Consider the following 22,394-nt stretch of genomic DNA (forward strand, 5'->3'; position numbering starts at 1 on the left):
CAGGAACTGGGGCGGGGCCTGAGTGGACGGAGCCAGTGGCACGGTTAAGCGAGGGCCACGGGGGAGAGGGGCGCGTGCGCCCCGGCAGTGGGCGGGGACATCGAGAGGCCGGGTCTCTTCGTCACGGGCAGCCCCGCCACTCGGCCATCGTCTACCTCCCGGAGGCGGCAACCACTCCTGCTCTGCCCCTTCCCGGTTGGCGGGGCCAGCTGCGCCTCGTTTCTTTGTTGACCATGGGGGACCCCAGCAAGCAGGACATCCTGACCATCTTCAGGCGCCTCCGGTCGGTGCCCACCAACAAGGTAACGGCCGCCGTGCGTGTTCGGGCTTGCTTGGCATCCCTGCCGGACCCTGCGGGCGGCCCCTGCGGCGCCAGTGGCCGCGGCCGCGGGAGGAGGAGCCGCCCCGGCCTGTGACACGTCGCACTATGCGGCCGCAGCGGCTGGGCCTCGCCTGGGTCCGGACTGTGCGCCGCCCCCCAGCTTCAGCAAGGGAGGGGCGGGGGAGGGGGCGCACCCCAGGGTCCGAGGCAGGGCGGGCACCTGGGAGTCCTGGGGGCGGGAGGGAGGCGAGAGCATCTGGGGGGCCCGGGGGCGGACACTTGCGGGCTCCTAACACCGGGCCGGGGAACGTACGGGGGGCGGAGGCGGCTTTTGGTGGGGGTGGAGTGGACAGGAGTTCTGAGAGAGCCGGGGGCGAGCTCGGGGGCCCGAGAGAGGGCTAGGGGGCGTACCCGCGGCTCCTGCGACTGGGGGCGGAGACCGCAGGCCACCTATGACCCAGCCGGGAAGCATGCGCCGGGCCAGAAACTCCAGCTGGTAGCGCTGGGCGCTCGGGTAAGCTCGGCTCGCCCCCTCCCCGTCTCCGAGCTCACCTCTGAAGCTCCTCAGGGAAGCTGTGTCCTCTTGCGGCAGCCTCAGTTTCCCTGTCTGATAAAGCTGCTAAGTGATCACTGCTAAGTGGCTTCGAGCTCTTGTCTCTTGCTAAGAAAGCCCACCACAGACCCCTTTCCCTTCCTTCCCTTTTGTCTCTCTCTTTGGAGATGGGGGTTTTCCTTTTTTTTTTTTCATCTCCAGAGACTGTCCCTTCCCCCCACCCATGACTCTTACAACTTTTCGCTACTGGCTGGAGATGTTGTGGTGACACATCGGGCTAAAGTGACACCCTCCGCTGAGGATCACAGGTCAGAGTGGAACCTGGACAGTGCAAAGGGCCGTCGTGTCAGCGTGGACTCTGTGTGCCATGACATGATGGCATAGAAAGAAAGTCCCAGAGTTTTACAAAACTTAGATGTCTTTGTTTTAGGTCTAGGTGGAGGGGAGCCCATGTTTTTACAGCCTAAGAGAAGTGAGCGAGGAAACAGTTTATTGGAGGTGTTATCTGATGAACATAGGAAAGTCAGGAGGGGAAAGGGTCCAGGAATTCTCCAGTGCCAATTTCTGTGCTATTTTCTTGATTTTCAAATTTAGGTTAATCTGTTTATAAAGAGGGGTTGATGTAAACTAGACCAGATTAGGATCTGCAGTTAGCAGTGTAGAAACTATACATTGTTTTGTCTGCTTTATCTCAGAAACCCAACATATATTCTCTTTGACTGAATTCATCAAAAGATGCCCCTTTTAAATAAGAAGTCAGTGTCTTTATACCAAGAACACTTTTGAGGGACATGTGTGGGCTTGCTTGTAAATTGTTATCCAGACCCTGGGACTTCCTAACTGTCACTTCGGGCAGGTCACTTGACTACTTTGTGCCTTATTTTCCTCATCTGAAAATGGGGCATGAACTAGATCTAATTCAGAGATCTGAATTATTATTATTATTGTGAGGATTAAATGAGAAAATCCAAGAAAAGCACTTAGAGCAGTACCTGTATATACTGGCCCTCAATACATGTCAGCAATTTTTTGTTATTATTATTTTAATTATGAACAACACACTTGTAGAAAATTTTATATTCTGTAGTAGGATTCATAAAAGCATCGAGCAAAAATATTTTCTGGTAGTGTTCCACAGTATTGTGCTACATTTCTTGATTAAGACTTTTTATTTGATTGTTAATAAGAAACCATTACCTAAGCAAAGATGAAAACTAGTTTTAATGATGTGGAAGAGTTAATAAGCATTTTTAAAATGAGGTGGTTAAAAAGAGCTCTAAGACACACAAGACAGGAAAGTACTTAAAAACACCTCGGTTTACTTTTAGAATGTGGTGTCCAATTCTCCCTCTCATGTGTGATGAATCTTTACTCTGGATCAAAGGTTTTAACTCAAAGGGTCAGTTTTCTAGTTTGTGAAATCCTCCCTTGTCTCTGCTGTTCCCTTAGTGTTATATTGATTGTTTGAGTTACTCAGCAAATATTCATTCAGCAAATATTGGTTAAGCACCTGCAGCGTGCCGGGCACTGCAGAGCACTGAGGATGTACTGATGGAAAAAGAGACAGGCTCCTGCCTTCAGGAAGCAGGTGGTCTATCTGGTGCCTGGAGGACAGATAAAGGGCTGCCTGGCAGGGTAAGAGGCAGTGTAGTGAAGGGGTGACGAGTGCGATCCGGGGCAGACTGCCCGGGGTCCAGTCCCTGTGATACCACGTCTTAGCTATGACACTTAACTTCATGTTTCCTTAGTTTTCTCTAACACGGGGATGAAAACTGGTGCTGTATACTCTGCAGGGAACTTGAAATGTGTAAAGTGAACGTGCAGGGCCCTTGTTTGAAAAGTACTAAGAATTTCAAGATGAGACAGCAGAGCATTAACCACCCGTGGGCCCTTCTGTGTGCAGTGTCCTGTGTGACTGCGTTGATCACACACATGCCCGGAAGCTGGCTCCGATAGGCATAAGAACAGTACCTTCTTATAGGGTTGTTATCAAGATTCCGTTGGCCAACAACAGTGCATGACATGGAGCAAACACTAAATATTAGCTGTGATTTCTATAGTAATTATTCTCACCATGTGGCAAAACAAATTGTTCGTCCCAGACTACTTTTTATCACCATAAGAACTGATATTCTGCTTAGAAAACCATATCTCCACTTTGGTTTAGGATTGCCCATCAAAACAAAATGGAGTCCCTGCTCCAACAGAGAGCCAGACTTGGATTTCGAACTGCCCTCTGACCTCAGATTCCCCAGGGCCCAGTCTCAGCTCGTGAGCTCTTCCACCACCTGTATTTGCATTTGGTGCCTACTTTGTGCCAAGCTCAGTGCTCAGCGCTCAGCTCAGGTGAACAAGGCCCCAGCCCTCACAGAGCTACATTCTGCAATTCCTCATCTTTTTTTTTTTTTTTCAGGAGAAAGAAGGATTTTTTTTTTTTTTTTTTTTTTTTTTTTGGCTGCCTTGGGTCTTCGTTTGCTGCGTGCAGGCTTTCTCTAGTTGTGGCGAGCGGTGCATGGGCTTCTCATTGCAGTGGCTTTCTTGTTGCAGAGCACGGGCTGTAGGTGCACGGGCTTCAGTAGTTGTGGCACGTGGGCTCAGTAGTTGTGGCTCGCGGGCTCTAGAGCACAGGCTCAGTAGTTGTGGCGCATGGGCTTAGTTGCTTCGCAGCATGTGGGGTGTTCCCGGACCAGGGCTCGAACGCGTGTCTCTTGCATTGTGGAACGGATTCTTAACCACTGCGCCACCAGGGGAGTCCAGAAATGGATTTATTTAGAGAGATACATATTCTGTAGACCGAATGCGGTCTGTCTCAAAAGGCGAGAACGGCCTTGGGAGAAACACACTCCACAGACAAGAGTGTGGGCCATCTCCGAAGGCGAGAGGCCTGCAATTCCTCATCTTAGTTGGTGGGTCAGGAGGATTCTGAGGCCTCTTGTTAGAAACCCCGCCGCTGTCGTTTCGTAACCAGCCTTGCGACCACCTCGGGAGTGATTCTCAGACTTGCCTGCTCTGGGCTGTGTGCTCCCAATCTCTGGGTCATGTCCCTGCACAGGGCCGTTTCCTGCACAGGCTTTTGCCCCTTCTGCCCTTTTAGACTCTATTCTTGACATCCCACATGCCACTTGGACTCTGTCTAGAAAACTTTTTGCATCCTGTCCTTGCTTACTAAGGTTCAACATTGTAACTAGTTGTCTTGCCCGCTGGGACTGCTGGACCGTGAGCTCCATGCGGGCTGACTCTTCCCGGGCCACCTTTGTACGTGCACTCCGTGTGTGCCGGGGGCATACTGATAGTGACAGCTGTTAGCTAAGTGAGTGAGGGATCACAGTGGCCTCTCGCAGAGGGACGGCACCTTTGGCAGAGTCGGGCCCACTGTTTGGCATCCCAGGGGAGGGCATTCCTTACTCTGATGGCTGTTACCACAGGGCATCTTCATTTCCGTGTCCTTTACTCCCACTTCAGTGGCCTGTCCGGGGCGGGGGGTAGGGGAAGGTGGGGAGACTCAGCAAGCGCTTGTGGAGTCAGTGCCGCCATCTGCTTCTTAATACCTCAGCCTCTGCTGCAGTGCCTGGCACACAGCAGGCAATCAGTAAACACTGAAGTGAAGGCCTGGTGCCTCTCGTGTCAGCTGTCACCGCTCTGCCACTGCTCCTGCCTGCTTATGGTGAACCTGTCACCATGAGGGGCTTTGGAAAATCCACGCGTGTTTTCACGCTTGTATTGCCCTCAAAAGGCCAGAAGCCAGAGCTTGCTTGCTTTTTTTTTTTTTTTTGCCACACTGCATGGCATGTGGGATCTTAGTTCCCAGACCAGGGTTTGAACCGCTCCCCCCTGCATTGGAAGTGTGGTGTCTTAACCACTGGACCGCCAGGGAAGTCCCCAGATCTTTCTTGATGGTTTTAGTCGGGACGACCTTCACATAGGTGGCTCTGCCTATAAAGCATAACTAAAAGATGCGGGCTTTTAAAAAACCTCCTATTCGTGGAATTTTTACCACTCCGTTGTGCTGATGTTAATTCATTACAAATATTAATTCCATGACAAGCACTGTGTATTTTAAAATACTTTTGTGTCCTGTTACCAGATGAAGAATGTTTGACTTCATTGTTGAGGGGGCTGGTGCTAATTTTTGAGCTGGTAATAAGTTTTGTAAGTTGTTCATTTGATTAACATATATTTCCTGAATGCTTTGTATGGGTAGGTCACTATTTTTCAGGCTCTGTGGGAGAGGAAAAAACACACAGAAAACATTTATTGAGCGTTAGCCACGTCCGGGCTCTGTGCAGATGCAGGAGGAAGGCAAGGTGAGGGAAGGGTCCCCGACCCTGCAGGAGCTCCGAGCTGTGCAGTAGGGGGCCCACTCCTTGGATGTGAGCTGTGTGTCTGAGTAATAACAGTGACCTGGACAGAGTGGAGGGGGCAGAGGTCATGAAGGACACGGCATTTCACACAGGGACAGCTCTCTCTATTAGCATCTATTGCGGAGCTCAGCATCTTAAAACAACAAACACAAGTTGTCTCACACAGGTTCTGAGGGCCAGGAATCTGGGGGTGGCTCAGTTAGCTAAAATATGGTTTTATTTTTCCTGGAAAACAATTCAAAACAAGTCTATTATTTGCGGAATTTTTAACTGTCCTGTTGTCCTGGCTCTACTTACTCATAAGTTTTCATTTCCACAGCAAGCACTGTGTATTCTAAAGTACGTTTGTGCTCTTGTTATCAGGTGAAGAATGTTGACTTTAGTCGGTGCTGAGGAAGGAAGGCTCAGGGCTTCTCAGGAGGCTGCAGTCACCGAAGGCTGGGGCCTCCACTCCACGCTCACTCACGTGATGGTCAGCCGGCCTCCCCTCCTCACTGGCCGTTGGACTAAAGGCCTCAGTTCTTCTCCACGTGGCTCTCTCCACTGGGCGACCCAGTGTCCTCAAGACATGGCACCTGGCGTCCCCCAGAACCAGTGATCCAGGGGGGAGAGCGAGAGAGAGAAAGGAAGCCCCAGGGTCTTTTATGACCTCACCCCGGAAGGGACGCGCCAGCACTTCTGCCGTATCATTGGTCACAAAGGCCTCCTGGGCAAATCGAGGGTGGGGATTACATGAGGGGGGGAGTACCAGGAGGGCAGGATCGAGGGGGGCATCCCGGGGGCTCTCTTCCTCTGGCAGAGAAGAGATCTGCACAGACGCCGGCCATTTGGTAGAGAGCCACTGCCCAGGGCACAGTGAGGCCTTGGGCCTTTCCAGCAGGGGACATCCCTGTCTAGTGTTCGTTCATGTGACTGGTCGGAACCCTGTTGATGCTCATGCATGAGTCATACTTGAGACAATAAACACCTCTAGGTTCTCTTCACCACGCGTACTACGTACTGTTATAATAGATATGCAATACTATATAACTTTATAATTAATGCATTATGTTAATAGTCTATTGATATATAATTACATAATACAGTAACATTATTATAATAATAAAAGAAACAGAAATTTGAGGTTTTAAAAAAAAATCTAGGTGAGATATTTTTCTAATAACCGGTTTGTTTATCTATTCTTTTTTTTTTTTTTTTTTTTTTTTTGCCGTACCGTGCAGCTTGTGGGATCTTAGTTCCCCCACCAGGGATTGAATCTGGGCTCTGGCAGTGAAAATGCTGAGTCCTAACCACTGGACTGCCAGGGGATTCCCTCTAATAATCAGTTTAAATTGTAAAGATTAAGCAGCTTTCAAGCCAAATCCTGTATTGTCCTATAGGATGGCTCATTTGGCTAATAAGAATCGATGAATTACTGAATTTTGAAATTTTCTTTCAGGTGTGTTTTGACTGCGGTGCCAAGAATCCCAGCTGGGCCAGCATCACTTACGGGGTGTTCCTGTGCATAGACTGCTCGGGGTCACACCGCTCGCTTGGCGTCCACCTGAGTTTTATTCGGTAAGGGGACCTTTCCTCACTGGGGGTGGGAGTGATTACCTCGTTACGTGGGTCTCTCTCCCCTTTTCCTTTATGTTTGTTTTGACGTCAAGTAAAATGAGAGGTTGGTTATGAGTTATGGAGATTTAAATCTTATGTAATTGAGTAAACTCGGAAAATGAGTTATTTTCTACTTGGTCGCTGTGCTGTAGAGCTTGGTGTGAGAGGAAGCGGTGCTGAAGCCACAGTCAGAACAGAAGGCTTGAGGCAGCATCTCCTTTTCCTTTCTTGTCTCTGATGATTAGCAGCACACAGGAGTCTTGCTCTGATGCCTCCTGGGGGATGGGGTCTCTGTCACTCCTCCAGGTGGAGAGTCACTGCAGGTGGCGGGAGACCCTTGTCAGAGCAGGGCTGTGCCCCCAGCAAAATCCGGCAGCTCAGCCTCCAAGGACACTTATAGCAGAGCCCGAGGGAATGATTTTTGCATGAATTTTAGTGGCAATTTCAAATGTTTGCAATGTGAAAGACGTGGGCTGCCTGGGCCCCTCTGGCGAGTCCCTGTCTCTGCTCTGACTCCTTGGTAGTAGCCTGTCTGGGGCCTTTGTGGCCATCAGAGAAAGATGCCCCCTCTGGACACAGTCCCACAGTCCAGTAGGAGGCTGGAAGTGCAGGGGCACCCCTGAGCAATCGTGGCTCAGATCTCTGTGTGGCTGGCCTCCCCAGGTTAGTTCACCTATTTCCCTGCCAGTTATTTTTCCAGGGAAGGAGCCAGCTAGGCAGGCAGGCTGTTTGAAATCATGGCAAGCAGTTTTATTTTATATTATGACTTGAGGAATACTGATACTACAGTGTGATTACCATAAAGAGCATTTGTTCCTGTAGGGTAAAATCTATGATAATTTATAATAAGATATTTTGTATCCTGGCGCAAAAACTATACAGTAATAATAACAACATAACTTTCTTTCTTTTTTTTTAAAGCATATTTATTTATTTATTTTTGGCTGCGTTGGGTCTTCGTTGTGGCGTGCGGGCTTCTCATTGCGGTGGCTTCTCTTGTTGCGGGGCACGGGCTCTAGAGCGCAGGCTCAGTAGTTGTGGCGCATGGGCTTAGTTGCTCCGCGGCATGTGGGATCTTCCCGGACCAGGGCTCGAACCCGTGTCCCCTGCATTGGCAGGCAGATTCTTAACCACTGTGCCACCAGGGAAGTCCCCATAGCTTTCTTTTTAATGTATTAACTGAAAAAAACTGTGTACTTTCCTGAGTTCTTTTTTTCAGAAATCAGTTTATCAAAGCAGAATGGGCTAAATATTATAGCCATAGAACTCCATAGGTCATGATTTAGAAAAGGGATTTCTCTTGGGTGTTCTTACTACTTTCAGAATATCTATCAGTTTCCTGTCTTTTCTTTTTTCTTAGATGCTGGACCCAGGATATTTTTAATACACTCCCCTGACCTTGTCTCTTTTTGAAATGTGGAGGGATTTGGTTGCCAGGGCAAGTTTATTCTTCATGTACTTTTTCCCCCAGGTCAGTTGTCACCAGCTGGCACATGGTGACCCACTCTGTCCAGAGGCCGCGATGCCTAGACTCGAGGCAATACGTAGTTTGTTGTCTTCCTTTCTCTCTTACTGTGCTCTTTCCCTCTTCCTCTCTGCGAGGTCCCGCCCATCAGAACCCGGCCCTCCCTTTTCCTCACCACTGCAGCGCAACACCAGTTTGAACCATTCCAGGAAATCAGGTGGTTTTCTGACGTGTTCCCCAGCTGAGGGCAGGGCTGCCTGAGAGCCTGATGAGGCTGGACAGCAGGGCCTGTTTGGGATGTGGCAGGTTTAATCGCTACCCTTTTAAAAGTTAGATAAATATAACTGTATGAATCATGATGCTTATAAATGATTCAAGAACAACTGTTTAAAAAAAAATCACTGTACATATAACCCAAGGGCAACAGTCTAGGATTTGGGCAAGAGAAAGTCAAGGATGATAAGGGTACTAAGGATTTTCTTTCTAAGAGGTGGAGGGCTGCTCTTTAAACATTTTTTATTGATTAAAAAATTTACAAACATTAGTTCACTGGGAAAAAAATCCAGACAGTCCCAGAGTAGATAAAGTAGGAAGTGAAAGTCCCCGCTCTAGAACCCCCTTCCCTCTCCTTCCTCTCCCCGTGCTAGCTGGCTGCACACACACGTGCACACACACACACAGAGTCCCATTTCCCAGGCTTGAACATATTAACAGTTTGGCGTGGGTGGAATGTTTATTTAAAAGGAGGTTTGGTTTTGTTTTGTTTTTAAGTAGAATTTCAAGTCAACAAGTTTACAAAGGGAAAAAAATTTTAAACTACGGCTTTTGCCAAGCAAAAAGGAAAAGGCAGGTTAGGCAGCTATGGAAATGGCAAGCTGCATTGGGAGCTGACTGCAGAGTGGACCTGGTTGTCTGGCCCCTCCCCACCCCCCGGGACTCGGAGCGCTTCGCGCAGTGCCTGTGCCGCTGAGTCTCCCAGTGCTCCTGTCTCTGGCTCTGTTTATTCTCAAGTTCACCATTAAGTATGTCATGAGCTGTGACACGTGCAGGGGGTCTCCCCCTTGCGTCACTGTTGTTGGGCTGGGGGTACAAATACAACATAAATAAGAAGATAAACTATAAAGAACATTGATAGAAACAGAGCATTGTGTCTACTTCCGGTTGGAAAATTAGGCAAAGTGTAAAGGAGGAGGTCACATTTGCAGTGAACTTCGAAGGTCTGGTGAGATTTTGATAATGGAGACAAGGTAGGGAAAAAGGAGGGCAGCACTCAGACTTTAAGAGAAGATATAGAGATGGGAAAAAGTGAAATGTTTAGTAGCTAGTTTTTATATGCATAGGAAAATGAGGAGAAATAAGATTCAAAGGGGAAGATCTGTGTGACCTTGGGAGGGCCAGTGTGGGAGCTTAAACTTTATGCCCCTGAGACCCTTGGGGGTACACGTGGGACGGGAAGGCTGATGTGAGCCTGGGTGCAGTAGGCGCCCCAGAGAGTCACAAGGCAGTGCTGGGTGGGTGATAGGAGAGCGGACACTGCAGCCAGGCTGCTGGGGGGCTGAATGCCGTCGCCGTCCCCTACTAGCTCTGCGCCTGTTCCCTACCTCTCTGTGTCTCAGTTTCCTTCCCTGAAAAGTGGAGATGGGAAGGCTTATACTCATCTTAGGGCTTTGGGAGGAGTGAGCAAATGAACTCACATGAATCCTGGCACGTGGCCAGACCCCAGCTTGTTTTTTTTGGTTTTTATTTTTTTAATAAATTTATTTATTTTATTTATTTATTTTTGGCTGTGTTGGGTCTTCGTTGCAGTACGTGGGCTTCTCATTGCGGTGGCTTCTCCTGTTGTGGAGCACGGGCTCTAGGCACGCAGGCTTCAGTAGTTGTGGTTCGCGGGCTCAGTAGTTGTGGCTCGCGGGCTCTAGAGCCCAGGCTCAGTAATTGTGGCGCACAGGCTTAGTTGCTCTGCGGCATGTGGGATCTTCCCGGACCAGGGCTCGAACCCGTGTCCCCTGCATTGGCAGGCGGATTCTTAACCACTGCGCCACCAGGGAAGCCCCCCAGCTTGTTGATGATGATCAGATCTGAATTATCTGGGTGCCAGCTCGAGGAGAACCTTTTTATGATGTTAGCCTAGAAAGGCAACATCTCTCATGATTTAAATCAATCAACCAAGCCAGTTATAAACAAATGGCTGCCTGGAAGCTGTTGCTGGCCTTGTCTGTACGAGTCTGGATTAAGTATGGTGTAATTTACTCCACTGAAAAATTTTGATTACAGGGAATTCCCTGGCTAGGACTCCGCACTTCCACTGCAGGGGGCAGGGTTTGATCCCTGGTTGGGGAACTAAGATCCCGCAAGCCACACAGCACAGCCAAAAAACTAAATAAAAGTAAAAATTTTGCTTACCTAACTTTGTCATGTTTATTTGTGAGAGTCATTGGAATTTCATAAGTTTCTGAAATCCATTTAAATGCTCTACTTAAAAAAAAAAATACTGACTATGGTAGCCATTAGTGAAGCTAATTCTTGCAATTTTTAAGGAGGTTATGTCTTGACTCATATAAGGATTATAGAGGTTGTGGGAAACCTGTTTTTTCATTTACCTAATTCGTTAACAGAAGCTATTTTGTTAAAGTGACATGAATTCTCCAACTTCTCTTACTTTCTCTGCTTTACTGTTTTCTTAGCACTGTCACAGACCCCTTCCTTTCACGTAGCTCTTAATCTAAATTAAGGTGAGAAGCCACCCACATGGAGCCGCCCCTGCTGTAGGGATGGGAGCTGATGAGCAGTTCGGGTGCTCTTACGGCCGACTGTGTCCAGAGTCCATTACCACCAACCTTTTATTGCGAAATGTCAGTGTTAGGAGAGAAAATCCCCGTCAGGTCAGTTCAAGGACAATTAGTTCTTACCTCTTACCTTCATTTCTAAGAAACATATAGAGAAATGTTTGCCTTTTTTTTTTTTTTTTAAAGATAGTTTAGGATTAAAAGTTGTAAGGCAGACACAGCCACTATGGAGAACAGTATGGAAGTTCCTTAAAAAACTAAAAATAGAATTAACATATGACCCAACAATCCCACTCCTGGGCATATACCCAGAGAAAACCATAATTCACAAAGACACATGGGGACTTCCCTGGTGGCACAGTGGTTAAGAATCCACCTGCCAATGCAGGGGACACGGGTTCGAGCCTTGGTCTGGGACGATCCCACATGCCGCGGAGCAACTGAGCCCGTGCGCCACAACTACTGAGCGTGTGAGCCACAACTACTGAGCCCACGTGCCACAACTACTGAAGCCCGTGTGCCTAGAGCCTGTGCTCCGCGACAAGAGAAACCACTACAGTGAGAAGCCCACGCACCGCAACGAAGAGTAGCCCCCGCTCGCTGCAGCTGGAGAAAGCCCGAGCACAGCAACAAAGACCCAACACAGCCAAAAAAAAAAAAAGGCACACGCACCCCGATGTTCACTGCAGCACTACTTACAGTAGCCAGGTCATGGAAGCAACCTAAATGCCCATCGACAGAGGAATGGATAAAGAAGATGTGGTACACATATACAATGGAATATTACTCAGCCATAAAAAGGAACGAAATTGGGTCATTTCTAGAGATGTAGATGGACCTAGAGACTCATACAGAGTGAAGTAAGTCAGAAAGAGAAAAACAAATATCGTATATTAACACAAATACGTGGAATCTAGAAAAATGGTATAGATGATCTTATTTGCAAAGCAGAAATAGAGAACAAACGTATGGACACCAAGGAGGGAAAGGGGGTGGTGGGATGAATTGGGAGATTGGGATTGACGTATATAAACTATTGATACTATGTATAAAATAGATAACTAATGAGAACCTACTGTATAACTCAGGGAACTCTACTCAATGCTCTGTGGTGACCTAAATGGAAAGGAAATCCAAAAATAGAGGGGAGGGACTTCCCTCGTCGCTCAGTGGTTTAGAATCTGCCTGCCAATGCAGGGGACACGGGTTCGATCCCTGGTCCGGGAAGACCCCACATTCCACGGAGCAAGTAAGCCTGTGTGCCACAACTACTGAGCCCACGTACCACAACTACTGAAGCCCGCGCGCCTAGAGCCCATGCTCCGCAACGGGAAGCCGTGGCAATGAGAAGCCCGCGCATCACATCCAAGAGTAGCCCCGCTCGCCGCGACTAGAGAAAGCCTGCGCGCAGCAACGAAGACCCAACGCAGTCAAAAATAAATAAATAAATAAATAAAATAAATTTTTTTTTTAAAAAAGAGGGGACATGTATACGAATAGCTGATTCACTTTGCTGTACAGTAGAAACTAACACAACATTGTAAAGAAACTATCCTCAAGTAAAAATTAATTTAAAAAGTGTTGTAAGGCAGATGAGCAAATCTGAGTACGTATATCCTCAATTTTAGGACTTTTAAAAATGTTTAAAGTCAGCCCATATTCAGGTACCTATTACGTGCCTGTGCGAGGAGTTGAGAGAAACATGTGGGAGACTCCTGTCCTCTGGAGCTTGCCGCTTATAACAGTGTGACAGAGTCACCACGATGATGATAATGATGGTGATGGTGATCATCATGATGATGGTGGTAGTGATGAAGGTGATGGTGATGATGGTCGTGATAGTGATGATGATGATGATGGTGACGGTGACAATACTGGTGATGACGATTATCATCATCATGATGGTGGTGATGAGCATTTTAGCCATGTGGTGTTTACCATGAGCCAAGCACCTTTCAGATATTAGCTTATTTAATTTCTATGAGAGCAAAATGGATAATACTATAATTAAACCTACTTTACAGATGAGGAAAGTAAGGTGCAGAGAGGTTAAGTAATTTCTCCAAGGCCGTACAGCTCATAATGGCAGAGGTGAGATTTGTACTTTCAGGCTGCCTCCAGAGACTGTGCTGTTAACTGCCACCCTGTGACCAAGGGGGGTGGGGATGGCACCTAACTCAACCTAAAAATGTGGTGACTAAGCAAGATCTTTCAGGGAAAGGATTTCAGAGCAAGATATATAATTTAGTCACCTTGCTTGGTAATCAAATTCTAAAAAGAGATTTTTTTTTGTCTTTATAAGAAATCTGTTTCTTATAAAGTATGGTTTAATTTTTACTTTTTATATATTACCATGAAGGCGATCTGTCCTATGTATATGTAATAATAATATGTATTAGTATTATTATTAATCTTACGGTAGCTATTGGCTTCAAAATAACATCCTAGTATTTACAAAAGTTAAATCATACCAATAGGCAGAGAAATAAGAGAAATAGGAACGGCAGCATAAAAGACATTTTTTGGTGAATCTAAAGCTTCTTTTCTTTCTACCTTGCCCATTTGGTAAAGGGTATTCAACGTATACCCATTTTAAAACGTCCACATTCCTTTCCAGTTAGTGAGGGACAAGCTAGTGTTGAATGTGGGTTAGCCTTGCTTTTTGCTCATGTCTATGGATTCAATAGAAAGATTTCCAATATTGTCGCGCGGTCACATCTTGCTTTACGGTGATCACTTGGTGAATTTTTTTTTGTTAGGGACTACAATTATTGCCTTTTTCTTGCTCTGATTTGATCTTGGATTATAGATAAGTAGGGCATAAGGTGTCGGTGGGGGATAGGAGGCACTTGCAGTTTTCACTTAAGCAGCATTAAAACCTGAGTCTTCTCCGCTCCCTGATGGTGGTGATGTTGAGTAGGTCCCTTCTACTTGATGATAAGACCGTGAGCATCCTCCAGGCTCCTGTTAGGGGTCACACTGGACAAATCGATAGCCAACCTGAAAAAAATCCAAACAGTACATCTATTTTTGGAGCCTTGGCTTCTAGGAAGGGTGAGAGGGGCCAGGAGTGGCTTGTACCAACTATTGTGCACCCTGGAGTCCTAGCATCCTGGAAGCATGTGTCACTGTTAACACAAACTTAGAATTCTTCAGGATCCTGAAGATCGAGGAAAGCTTATCCTCAAAAGTTTAGTGGCTTGATTATGGGGAAGAACAGTATTAACATTTAAGAATATTTTTTCCATTTAGATCTACAGAGTTGGATTCTAACTGGTCTTGGTTTCAATTGCGATGCATGCAAGTTGGAGGAAATGCTAATGCAGTAAGTTCATTTCAGACTTGTCGTTTTCTTCTTGTATAAGTATGTGTTGCACTAGTAAAGAAGTTCAACGTTTCCATGTAAGAGTTTGGGAGGCCCTGTCGGACCGCGGAAAGACATGGGCTTAGGAGCTGGACGACCCAGCTCGCTTGTTTATCCAGAAATCTATTAAAAACCTAATAAACACGAAGCTCTGGGCTAGGATACAGTGATGAACAAGACCAATGAGACGCCGCCCTTACAGGCAGAGACAGAGAGCAAGTAAAGCAGTAAATAAACAAAGTAAAAGGTAGTGATAAGTGATTTGAAGAAAATTAAACCAGGAGGTGATGGCATAGAGGAATTGGGAGACTTCTTTATGATAATACAGTTCTTTAATATCTGAGGGTGACATTTGTACTCAGATGGAATGCTTCTAGCTTCTTTTACCTGAATTTTATTTAATTTATTTAATTTATTAAATCTACAAATTAAAAAACCTGTTTTCCAAATCTTCAGTTAAATATCATGTATCAATTTATAAACTTAGTAATTTCTGTGTAAAAAATAACTTTTTAAGTTTTCAATTAATTTATAATTTTAAAAGAGCAAATTTCCTTAACCCCGTTTACAAACGTAGTTAAGGATCCTCGCACATTTTAAACTTCATTTACAAATTCAGTATATCTGATTTCTAAAACGCTAAACTGTCAGCCTTATAAACCTAGCCAGCAAAATCATCCTTTATATAAAATACCATTGTGTTTTTATAATGGTATGCCAAAATGATATAGGTTGAGTAAATAGAATTCCTTTAGACATACCATTAAACATTCAAAGTATTGGAAATCAAATTTGTCTACATTTCAAATAAAAATTATGTCTAGCATCAATTAAATATTTAAAATTAAAACAGTAAATCTAAAATAGTAGTTTTCAAAATACCCAGATGCCCCTGGACCAGTGTATCTCAACCTTTTTTCATTATTGTTCCTTAAGCAGAAAAATTGAATTAATTGATTAACTTATTTTAAATCTAAATTGGATTTAGTTTTCCCTAGTGAGAGAAATTAAATACTAGGGAATATGATTTTGTCAGGTAAGGGTGATCTTTGGAAGGCTACAAACCATTGTAATAACTAAGATTTTTTTTTTTTCCACTTTCCAGGAAACCATTTTTGCCCCTGTTGAGAATGCGTGCCTTAAGTATTTCAAGCATGTTATTAGAAACCCATACGCATTTTCATTATGTCCACGAACTTGTTCCTCAACTTAATACTGTGGGTTTGATAGTATCTGTCCTTGTTACTAAACCTTCCTAGGTTGCAGAGTCCCCCACCAACTCCAGAGAGCAGCTTCCTTGTCTCAGCCAGCGGACATGGGGCAGATGGGGTGAGGCAGGTCAGTCAGGGGTCCTTCAGCTCAGGCAGTGGAATTGGAACCATCCTGCTTGGGTCTGAGTGCCAGCTCTGCCCCTCGCTTGTCTGTGTGACGTTGGGCAAGTTGTTGAACCTCTCTGCTTCAGTTTCCCCGACTGTCTGAGAGTCTGGCCACGAGGATTTGACGGGATGGTGCCCACAAAGGACCAGACAAGACCTGGTACGTGTGGGTGCTCCGTACCGTTACTCGTCCCATTGAGTTAATAAGAGGCTCCCTCATGCAGCCTTTTAGAACACCTGCTTCAATTAAGATATGAATACTGTAATTCATGTCTGTACATAGATCAGAGGTGGTTGAAAGCAGTGTCCTCTAATTGTCTAAGCATCTGTTTCATCACCTTGCCTATGCTGTGGTCTCCGCTGATGAAGAAATAGTGCTCGACAAGGAGAAGGTTAGCGTGGCTCCTGACTTGTCAAAAATTCCAATGTAGGGAGCCCCCTGGTGGCCTAGTGGTTAGGATTCTGGGCTTTCACTGCCGTGACCCGGGTTCAATCCCTGATCGGGGAACTGAGATCCCACACGCTGCACGGCGCAGCCAAAAAAAAAAAAAAATCTTGTATAGATACAAAGAAAAAAAGAAAAAATATTCCAGTTTAGTGGAATCTAAAGTAAAGTGGATTCCTCGAATTAAAAGTAGTCCTGAGTGGAAAGCGTCCCCCCAAATAACATTCAGGATGATGGAGGTGGCTTAGTGGAGCAAGGAAGGGCCAGTTATTTTGTTTTGTGAGGCAAATCTCATGTCCACTTTTACCAGAATATTAATGTTACGTCTGTGGAAGGTATTACCCCTTTTACAAGGAAAAATTTTATAAAAATTTTTCATGGTTTAAATTATTTTGGTTTTCACTAGTATTTTCCAAAAAATTCTTCATAGCATGCAGTAACATTTTTGATCACCATGTTAGATTTAATGCAGCGTTGCTATTAACCTACATATTTTCCTCTGCAGTCTTCCTTTTTCCATCAACACGGGTGTGACACCAACGACACCAATGCCAAGTACAACAGTCGCACTGCCCAGCTCTACAGGGAGAGAATCAAGGGGCTGGCCTCCCAGGCAACCCGGAAGCATGGCACTGACGTAAGCACAGCGGGTTGGGGGGTCTCCTTCAGAGGAACATTTGTTTCAGTAGAAAAAGTAGTTTTTACCCCAAACAGTAAAACTTGCTAGCCGGATTCTCTTACAAGGAAACAGCATATAGTGGATTCTTACTATTCACGGTCCTGCTTGATAACGTGGCTGTGAACACTGCAGGAGCGTCCTGCAGCATCACCTTTGTCAGCTGATCAACACTAACCTTATTTTACCTGTGTTTCTGTTTAAAGACACCTTCTTTAGTGTATATTGTTGACTCACTGACACTGAGCTGGCGGCCAAGGGCATTGTGGCTCGAGCTGAGTGACACTCATCTAACTGCATCCCTGTGCTTAGGAACGCGAGGTGGCGCTTCAGCACCGTGCTCCGGACCATTGTAAACAATGGATCCACCATCAAAAAGCACAAAAATGTGGAAAGCGTGTCAGTAAACAGCCCGTAAAAGGGACCCGTGTTTACAGCAGGAGCCGAAACAAGGAAGCAGAGCATTGCCTTGTTCCACCTCAGCTGGGAACGTGCACCTTGGGTGACAGATTCTCTGCTGCTCTGCGTGTGTCCATGCAGGACGGCAGATTTGGGGTCACGAGTCAATTGTAGCATGTAGAGAAATTCACAGACATGGAATCCACAAATGATGGGGGTTGACTGTACTTTGGAACCTGCACTTAGACGTGAAGCCCTGGCTCTTTCCTTTTCGGAACTGGCTTGGGGAGCTGGCGATTGTCTTCCATAGGGTTTGGTGGCAGAAGTTACTGGATTGATGTGTTACTAAAATGTGCTCAGGGGCCCTGACTTTATAATAATGGAAAGTACAAATCTTTAGCAGACAGGCCTCCAGAGAGGGAGTGAAGAGCATTAAATAAACACTTTAAAGCAGGTGAAATGCTGAGCGGTGCATGTGTTTTTGTTCCAGCTGTGGCTTGATAGCTGTGTGGTTCCACCTTTGTCCCCTCCACCAAAGGAGGAAGACTTTTTTGCCTCTCATGCTTCTCCTGAGGTATGTGTTACACTTCACATAATTTTCATGTGTGCTTCTAAGACATAACTAAAGTTATCAACAGTAAAGTTATAAAGGGCATATATTACCATGTTTCAGTTAGGATATTGGCTAAGCTGCTGTGACAAACAGCCCTGAGATACAGTCAGGCCTGGAATAAGGTAGGAGTTAATTTCCCACCAGCAGTGCAGAGGTGGGCCGTCCAGGGCTGACCAGGGTATGGATTTTGCTCTTCTCATTGTGTGGCTCCTACCTCAGGGTCCAGAGTGGCCGCTCCAGTTCATGACCTTTCCCAGCCAGCGGGAGGAGGACAAACATTCGGGAAAGCAAGCGCCCCATCCTTTTACAGCCTAGAGGTAGCACACGTCACTTCTGCTCATAGCCTGCTGGCTAGAATTCAGTCCCATGCCCTATACCCAGCTTCGAGGGAGGCTGAGGACGTCTTACTAGGGGTCTTCCCAGTGCAGTTCAGAGCTTTGGAACTGACAAAGAATGAAGACGGTTTTTTGTTGGTTTTTTTTTAACCCAGATTTTAAGAGCGGTTTGAAACGCATTGCCCCTATTTAGCTGTGTACGTAGAACATATCTCAAGGCTATTGTGAGAATGAAGTGAGTTAACACAGATAAAAGTAGCTGGTACCTAGCGCAGAGGAAGCCTTCAACAAGTGCCGTTTCACTAACCTCATCTTCGTAGTCCGATAGGAGTAGTAACAACAATCCGTGGTCCCTCTGTGCGTTTTCCCCAGATCGCTCAGATCAGGGAACATGAGGCCTGCACAGCCTGAAGTATTTACTAGCTGGTCCTTTAAGAAAATGCTGCCACCCCGGCTTACAGCCCCAGATGTTCTGTTAGCTGCCTTGCGTCTTCCACTCCCGATGGGGCGGGGCCGCCGTTCGCTTAACTGCTACTCAGTCCTTTAACTGATTTTCAAGTGAAAATTATGTAAAGTTGTATACATTGCTAAACCTTGATTTTTTTTTTTGCTATTGTAATTTGCACATTATGTACATGTTATCTTTGACAGAATCAATAGTTACCAGAAATAGTTATCAAAAAAGATGGGAACAGAAAACAAAAGAGAAGGGTGTGCTATCGTGATCTGCTGCTGTTGTTTAATATAGAACTAGATACAGAATATCCATGATTAGTAGCTGAGAAATGTTAGGAATAGAAATGATGGGCTAAAAAGAGGAGAGATATGAACAGTTTGGGATGGATTAGAGTTGGAGATATTAGTATGAATTCATGTTTATTTTAGTGTCTCTCTCTCTCTGTGTTTATATATCTATACGCACACGCACACACACACACACATACACGTGATGGAGAACTAATTGCAGATACGTGTGTACACACGGGTTGGTACACACAGATATATGACCTAGCTCTGTCCACTGAGAGGCCTAGAGACAGTGACACCCCGGGACAGCAGGCACACCCAGCACCCACACCTTGGTTTCTAAATGCTGTTTTCCAGTGGAAGGACCCAGGGCTACCTTTGGAGAGATGGCCGGTTCTAGGACTGGGGCTGCTGCGGCAGATAAGCCTGGAGCGCCCTGTGGTGCTAGAAGAAAGGAAGTGCTAGGAGGCCGGGCAGGGGGAATGGACGAGGACATGTCTGAAGGACTCAGGAACCAACCTGGAAGAGGTGCCAGTCGTCAGAGCTGGAACAATTTGAACAACAAAATAATGATAGTATTGGACTCTAATCCAAAGAATAAGGAAATATCCAGACTGATACGAACGGGTGGTTGCGTAAAGAAACGGAGGGAAGGGACAGTCTTCACTGATACGAACGGGTGGTTGCGTAAAGAAATGGAGGGAAGGGACAGTCTTCACTGATACGAACGGGTGGTTGCGCAAAGAAACGGAGGGAAAGGACAGTCTTCCTTACAGAAAATCCAAATCATGCATACACCTCTCCACCCTTCTGGAGGTGGGGCTTAACCCCCCTCCCCTTGCCTGTGAACTGGACTTAGTGACGCTTCCCAGGACTAGAGGATGGAAAGGGGAAACCGGTAACTTTACAGGGAAAAGACTGCCAGGCGCCAGCCTAACCAAGTGAAAACGATTGGCATCACCAGTGCACAGTCGTGTTGACACGAGGCACTGAGGGGGCACCTCCTCTCTGCTGTTCTTCCCCCAGACCTAGTGTAATCACAAGAAAACATCAGACAAACTCAAAGTGAGGGGCATTCTACAAACCACCTATCAGTACCCTTCAAAAGTTTCAAGGTCCTGAAAAACAAGGAAAGACTGAGAAACTGTCACAAAGCAGAGCAGACTGAGGAGACCTGACGAATGCAGCGTGGGGTCCTGGGTGGGTCCTGGAACAGAAAAGAGACACTGGTGGGGAAATTGGTGAAATCCAAATAAAGTCTGGAGTTTAGCGAATAGTGTACCAGTGATGATTCTTCGTTTTGACAAATGTACCCTGGGTATTTTAACATCAGAGGAAGCTGGGTGAAGAGTCCATAGAAACTTTTATCTTTGCAACTTTTGTGTAAGTCTGAAATTATTGCATAATAAAATTTTTATTTAAAGAAAAGGAGGAAAATAAGGAATTTGAGCATGGAAACAGAGACTTAAGAACAGGTATATTTTAATCTTATCCTTCCTTCCCACTAATCCAGGTGGGAAGGTGACTGTTTAAATTACTAGGTTCTTCCCCTGTTATTTGTTTTTTTTTATGACTTTTCTTGCTTTGCTGGTAACGACTTTTCTCCCCTTGCTTCAGGTGAGTGGCACAGGGTGGGCATCAGCAGAACCAGAACCATCTTCTTTAACACCAGGGAACGTGGACGCTCCTCCAGCAAACAATGAAGGTAGTGCTGAGACCTGCCCTGTAGAGCTGTCCTGTGCTTCACTGGCATCTGTGGAACTACTAGAAAATGAGAATCTTGCATTTGCTAGGGAAAGATGCCCATGGTCAGTTATAAAGTGGGGAGAAAAGATTACTGAGCACGGAATATGATCTCATTTTTATAAAAAACAGAACCCAGATCACACAGTTAACACCAAATTGTTCACTGGAGAATGAAATTACTGAGGATTTTTACTTTCAACTTGCTACAGTTTTTGTTTTGTTTTTTAATGTATTTTATTTTATTTATTTTTGGCTGCGTTGGGTCTTCGTTGCTGTGCGCGGGCTTTCTCTAGTTGCAGCGAGCAGGGGCTACTCTTCATGGCAGTGCACGGGCTTCTCATTGCAGTGGCTTCTCTTGTTGCGGAGCATGGGCTCCAGGCACGCGGGCTTCAGTAGTTGTGGCACGTGGGCTCAATAGTTGTGGCACACGGGCTCTAGAGCAAAGGCTCAGTAGTTGTGGCTCGCGGGCTTCAGTAGTTCTGGCTCGCAGGCTCTAGAGCACAGGCTCTAGAGCACAGGCTCAGTAGTTGTGGCTCATGGGCTTAGTTGCTCTGCGGCACGTGGGATCTTCCCGGACCAAGGATCGAACCTGTGTCCCCTGCATTGGCAGACGGATTCCTAACCACTGCACCACCAGGGAAGCCCCCTAATTTGAATATTCTAACTCTTACAATTTATTAGCATAAAACACTTTCTGAGATTGAGGGTTACCTGCCACGGGAGGTCTAGTAACCTCTGAAGTTCAGATGTCTCCGTTTGTTTTACTAACAGAAAGCTAAGGGAACTGAATGCAGACCAAGATGTTTTCTTGGAAATCTCTCAGAAGCTGCGTCCCTAGCTGACGAATTTCCCCTAAAAGGTTTTATTGTTTGGAATCCCGCCTCTTTTGCACCTGCAACAACATTTTCCTCTCTCTTCTCCATCTAGAACTTTTCTTAAGCTGTGGTTAGTTAGGGAGACTTGTCGTCTCAAGGCTTGACCCAGAATTTCATGTGTTAGCATCGGGTGACAAGGTACAGTCTCTAGTAAATGTAAGGGTCACACAGTGAAAACGAGAGAACAAAAGAATTTTAACAAATAGAATGTGGGGCCTGCAATGCTCTGCTTCTGTGCTGTCGTTCACTGCTGTTCCTCCAGTGCCCGGAGCAGTTCCTGGCCCAGAGTAAGTAATCAATAAATGTAGAATCAGTTCTCTTTCTACAAATTGGCATTGTCCTCACTCATCCTGCTTTGCCTATTTAAATGCCTTAACTAGAGTTTACTTTTTTTTTTTTTTAAATGTATTTATTTATTTTTGGCTGTGTTGGGTCTTCGTTTCTGTGCGAGGGCTTTCTCCAGTTGCGGCGAGTGGGGGCCACTCTTCATCGCGGTGCGTGGGCCTCTCACTGTTGCGGCCTCTCTTGTTGCGGAGCACAGGCTCCAGACACGCGGGCTCAGTAGTTGTGGCTCACGGGCTTAGTTGCTCCGTGGCATGTGGGATCTTCCCAGACCAGGGCTCGAACCCGTGTCCCCTGCATTGGCAGGCAGATTCTCAACCACTGCGCCACCAGGGAAGCCCTAGAGTTTACTTTTAAAAAATGTATAAAAATAAAATACTTGAGGGCTTCCCT

The 22,394-nt window shown here is 46.0% G+C and overlaps 1 protein-coding gene and 2 long non-coding RNA genes across 5 annotated transcripts in view; 1 reads left to right on the forward strand and 2 right to left on the reverse strand.

The window, feature by feature from the left end:
• LOC309641080 overlaps nt 1–22,394 on the reverse strand; it is a 349,060-nt gene that overhangs the window by 199,191 nt on the left and 127,475 nt on the right. The gene's annotated exons all lie outside the window — the stretch shown is intronic.
• Nucleotides 1–22,394, reverse strand: part of LOC309641093 — a 299,958-nt gene that overhangs the window by 166,159 nt on the left and 111,405 nt on the right. The window lies entirely within an intron of this gene.
• The window catches only part of ARFGAP3 (ARF GTPase activating protein 3), a 59,382-nt gene continuing 37,069 nt past the window's right edge, over nt 82–22,394 (forward strand). Inside the window, exons 1-6 of one of the 3 annotated variants that reach the window (XM_082420611.1) lie at nt 82–302; nt 6,675–6,793; nt 14,336–14,408; nt 16,774–16,905; nt 17,834–17,917; nt 20,656–20,743. In XM_082420611.1, coding sequence (XP_082276737.1) covers nt 234–302; nt 6,675–6,793; nt 14,336–14,408; nt 16,774–16,905; nt 17,834–17,917; nt 20,656–20,743 — 565 coding nt within the window. In that variant the 5' untranslated portion in view covers nt 82–233. The remainder of the gene's footprint in view (nt 303–6,674; nt 6,794–14,335; nt 14,409–16,773; nt 16,906–17,833; nt 17,918–20,655; nt 20,744–22,394) is intronic. The other 2 variants (XM_082420610.1, XM_082420612.1) reach the window with 2 other exon arrangements.

Source organism: Balaenoptera physalus (genome assembly GCF_965194825.1).
Source record: "Balaenoptera physalus genome assembly, chromosome: 13".
Classification (NCBI taxonomy): domain Eukaryota; kingdom Metazoa; phylum Chordata; class Mammalia; order Artiodactyla; family Balaenopteridae; genus Balaenoptera; species Balaenoptera physalus.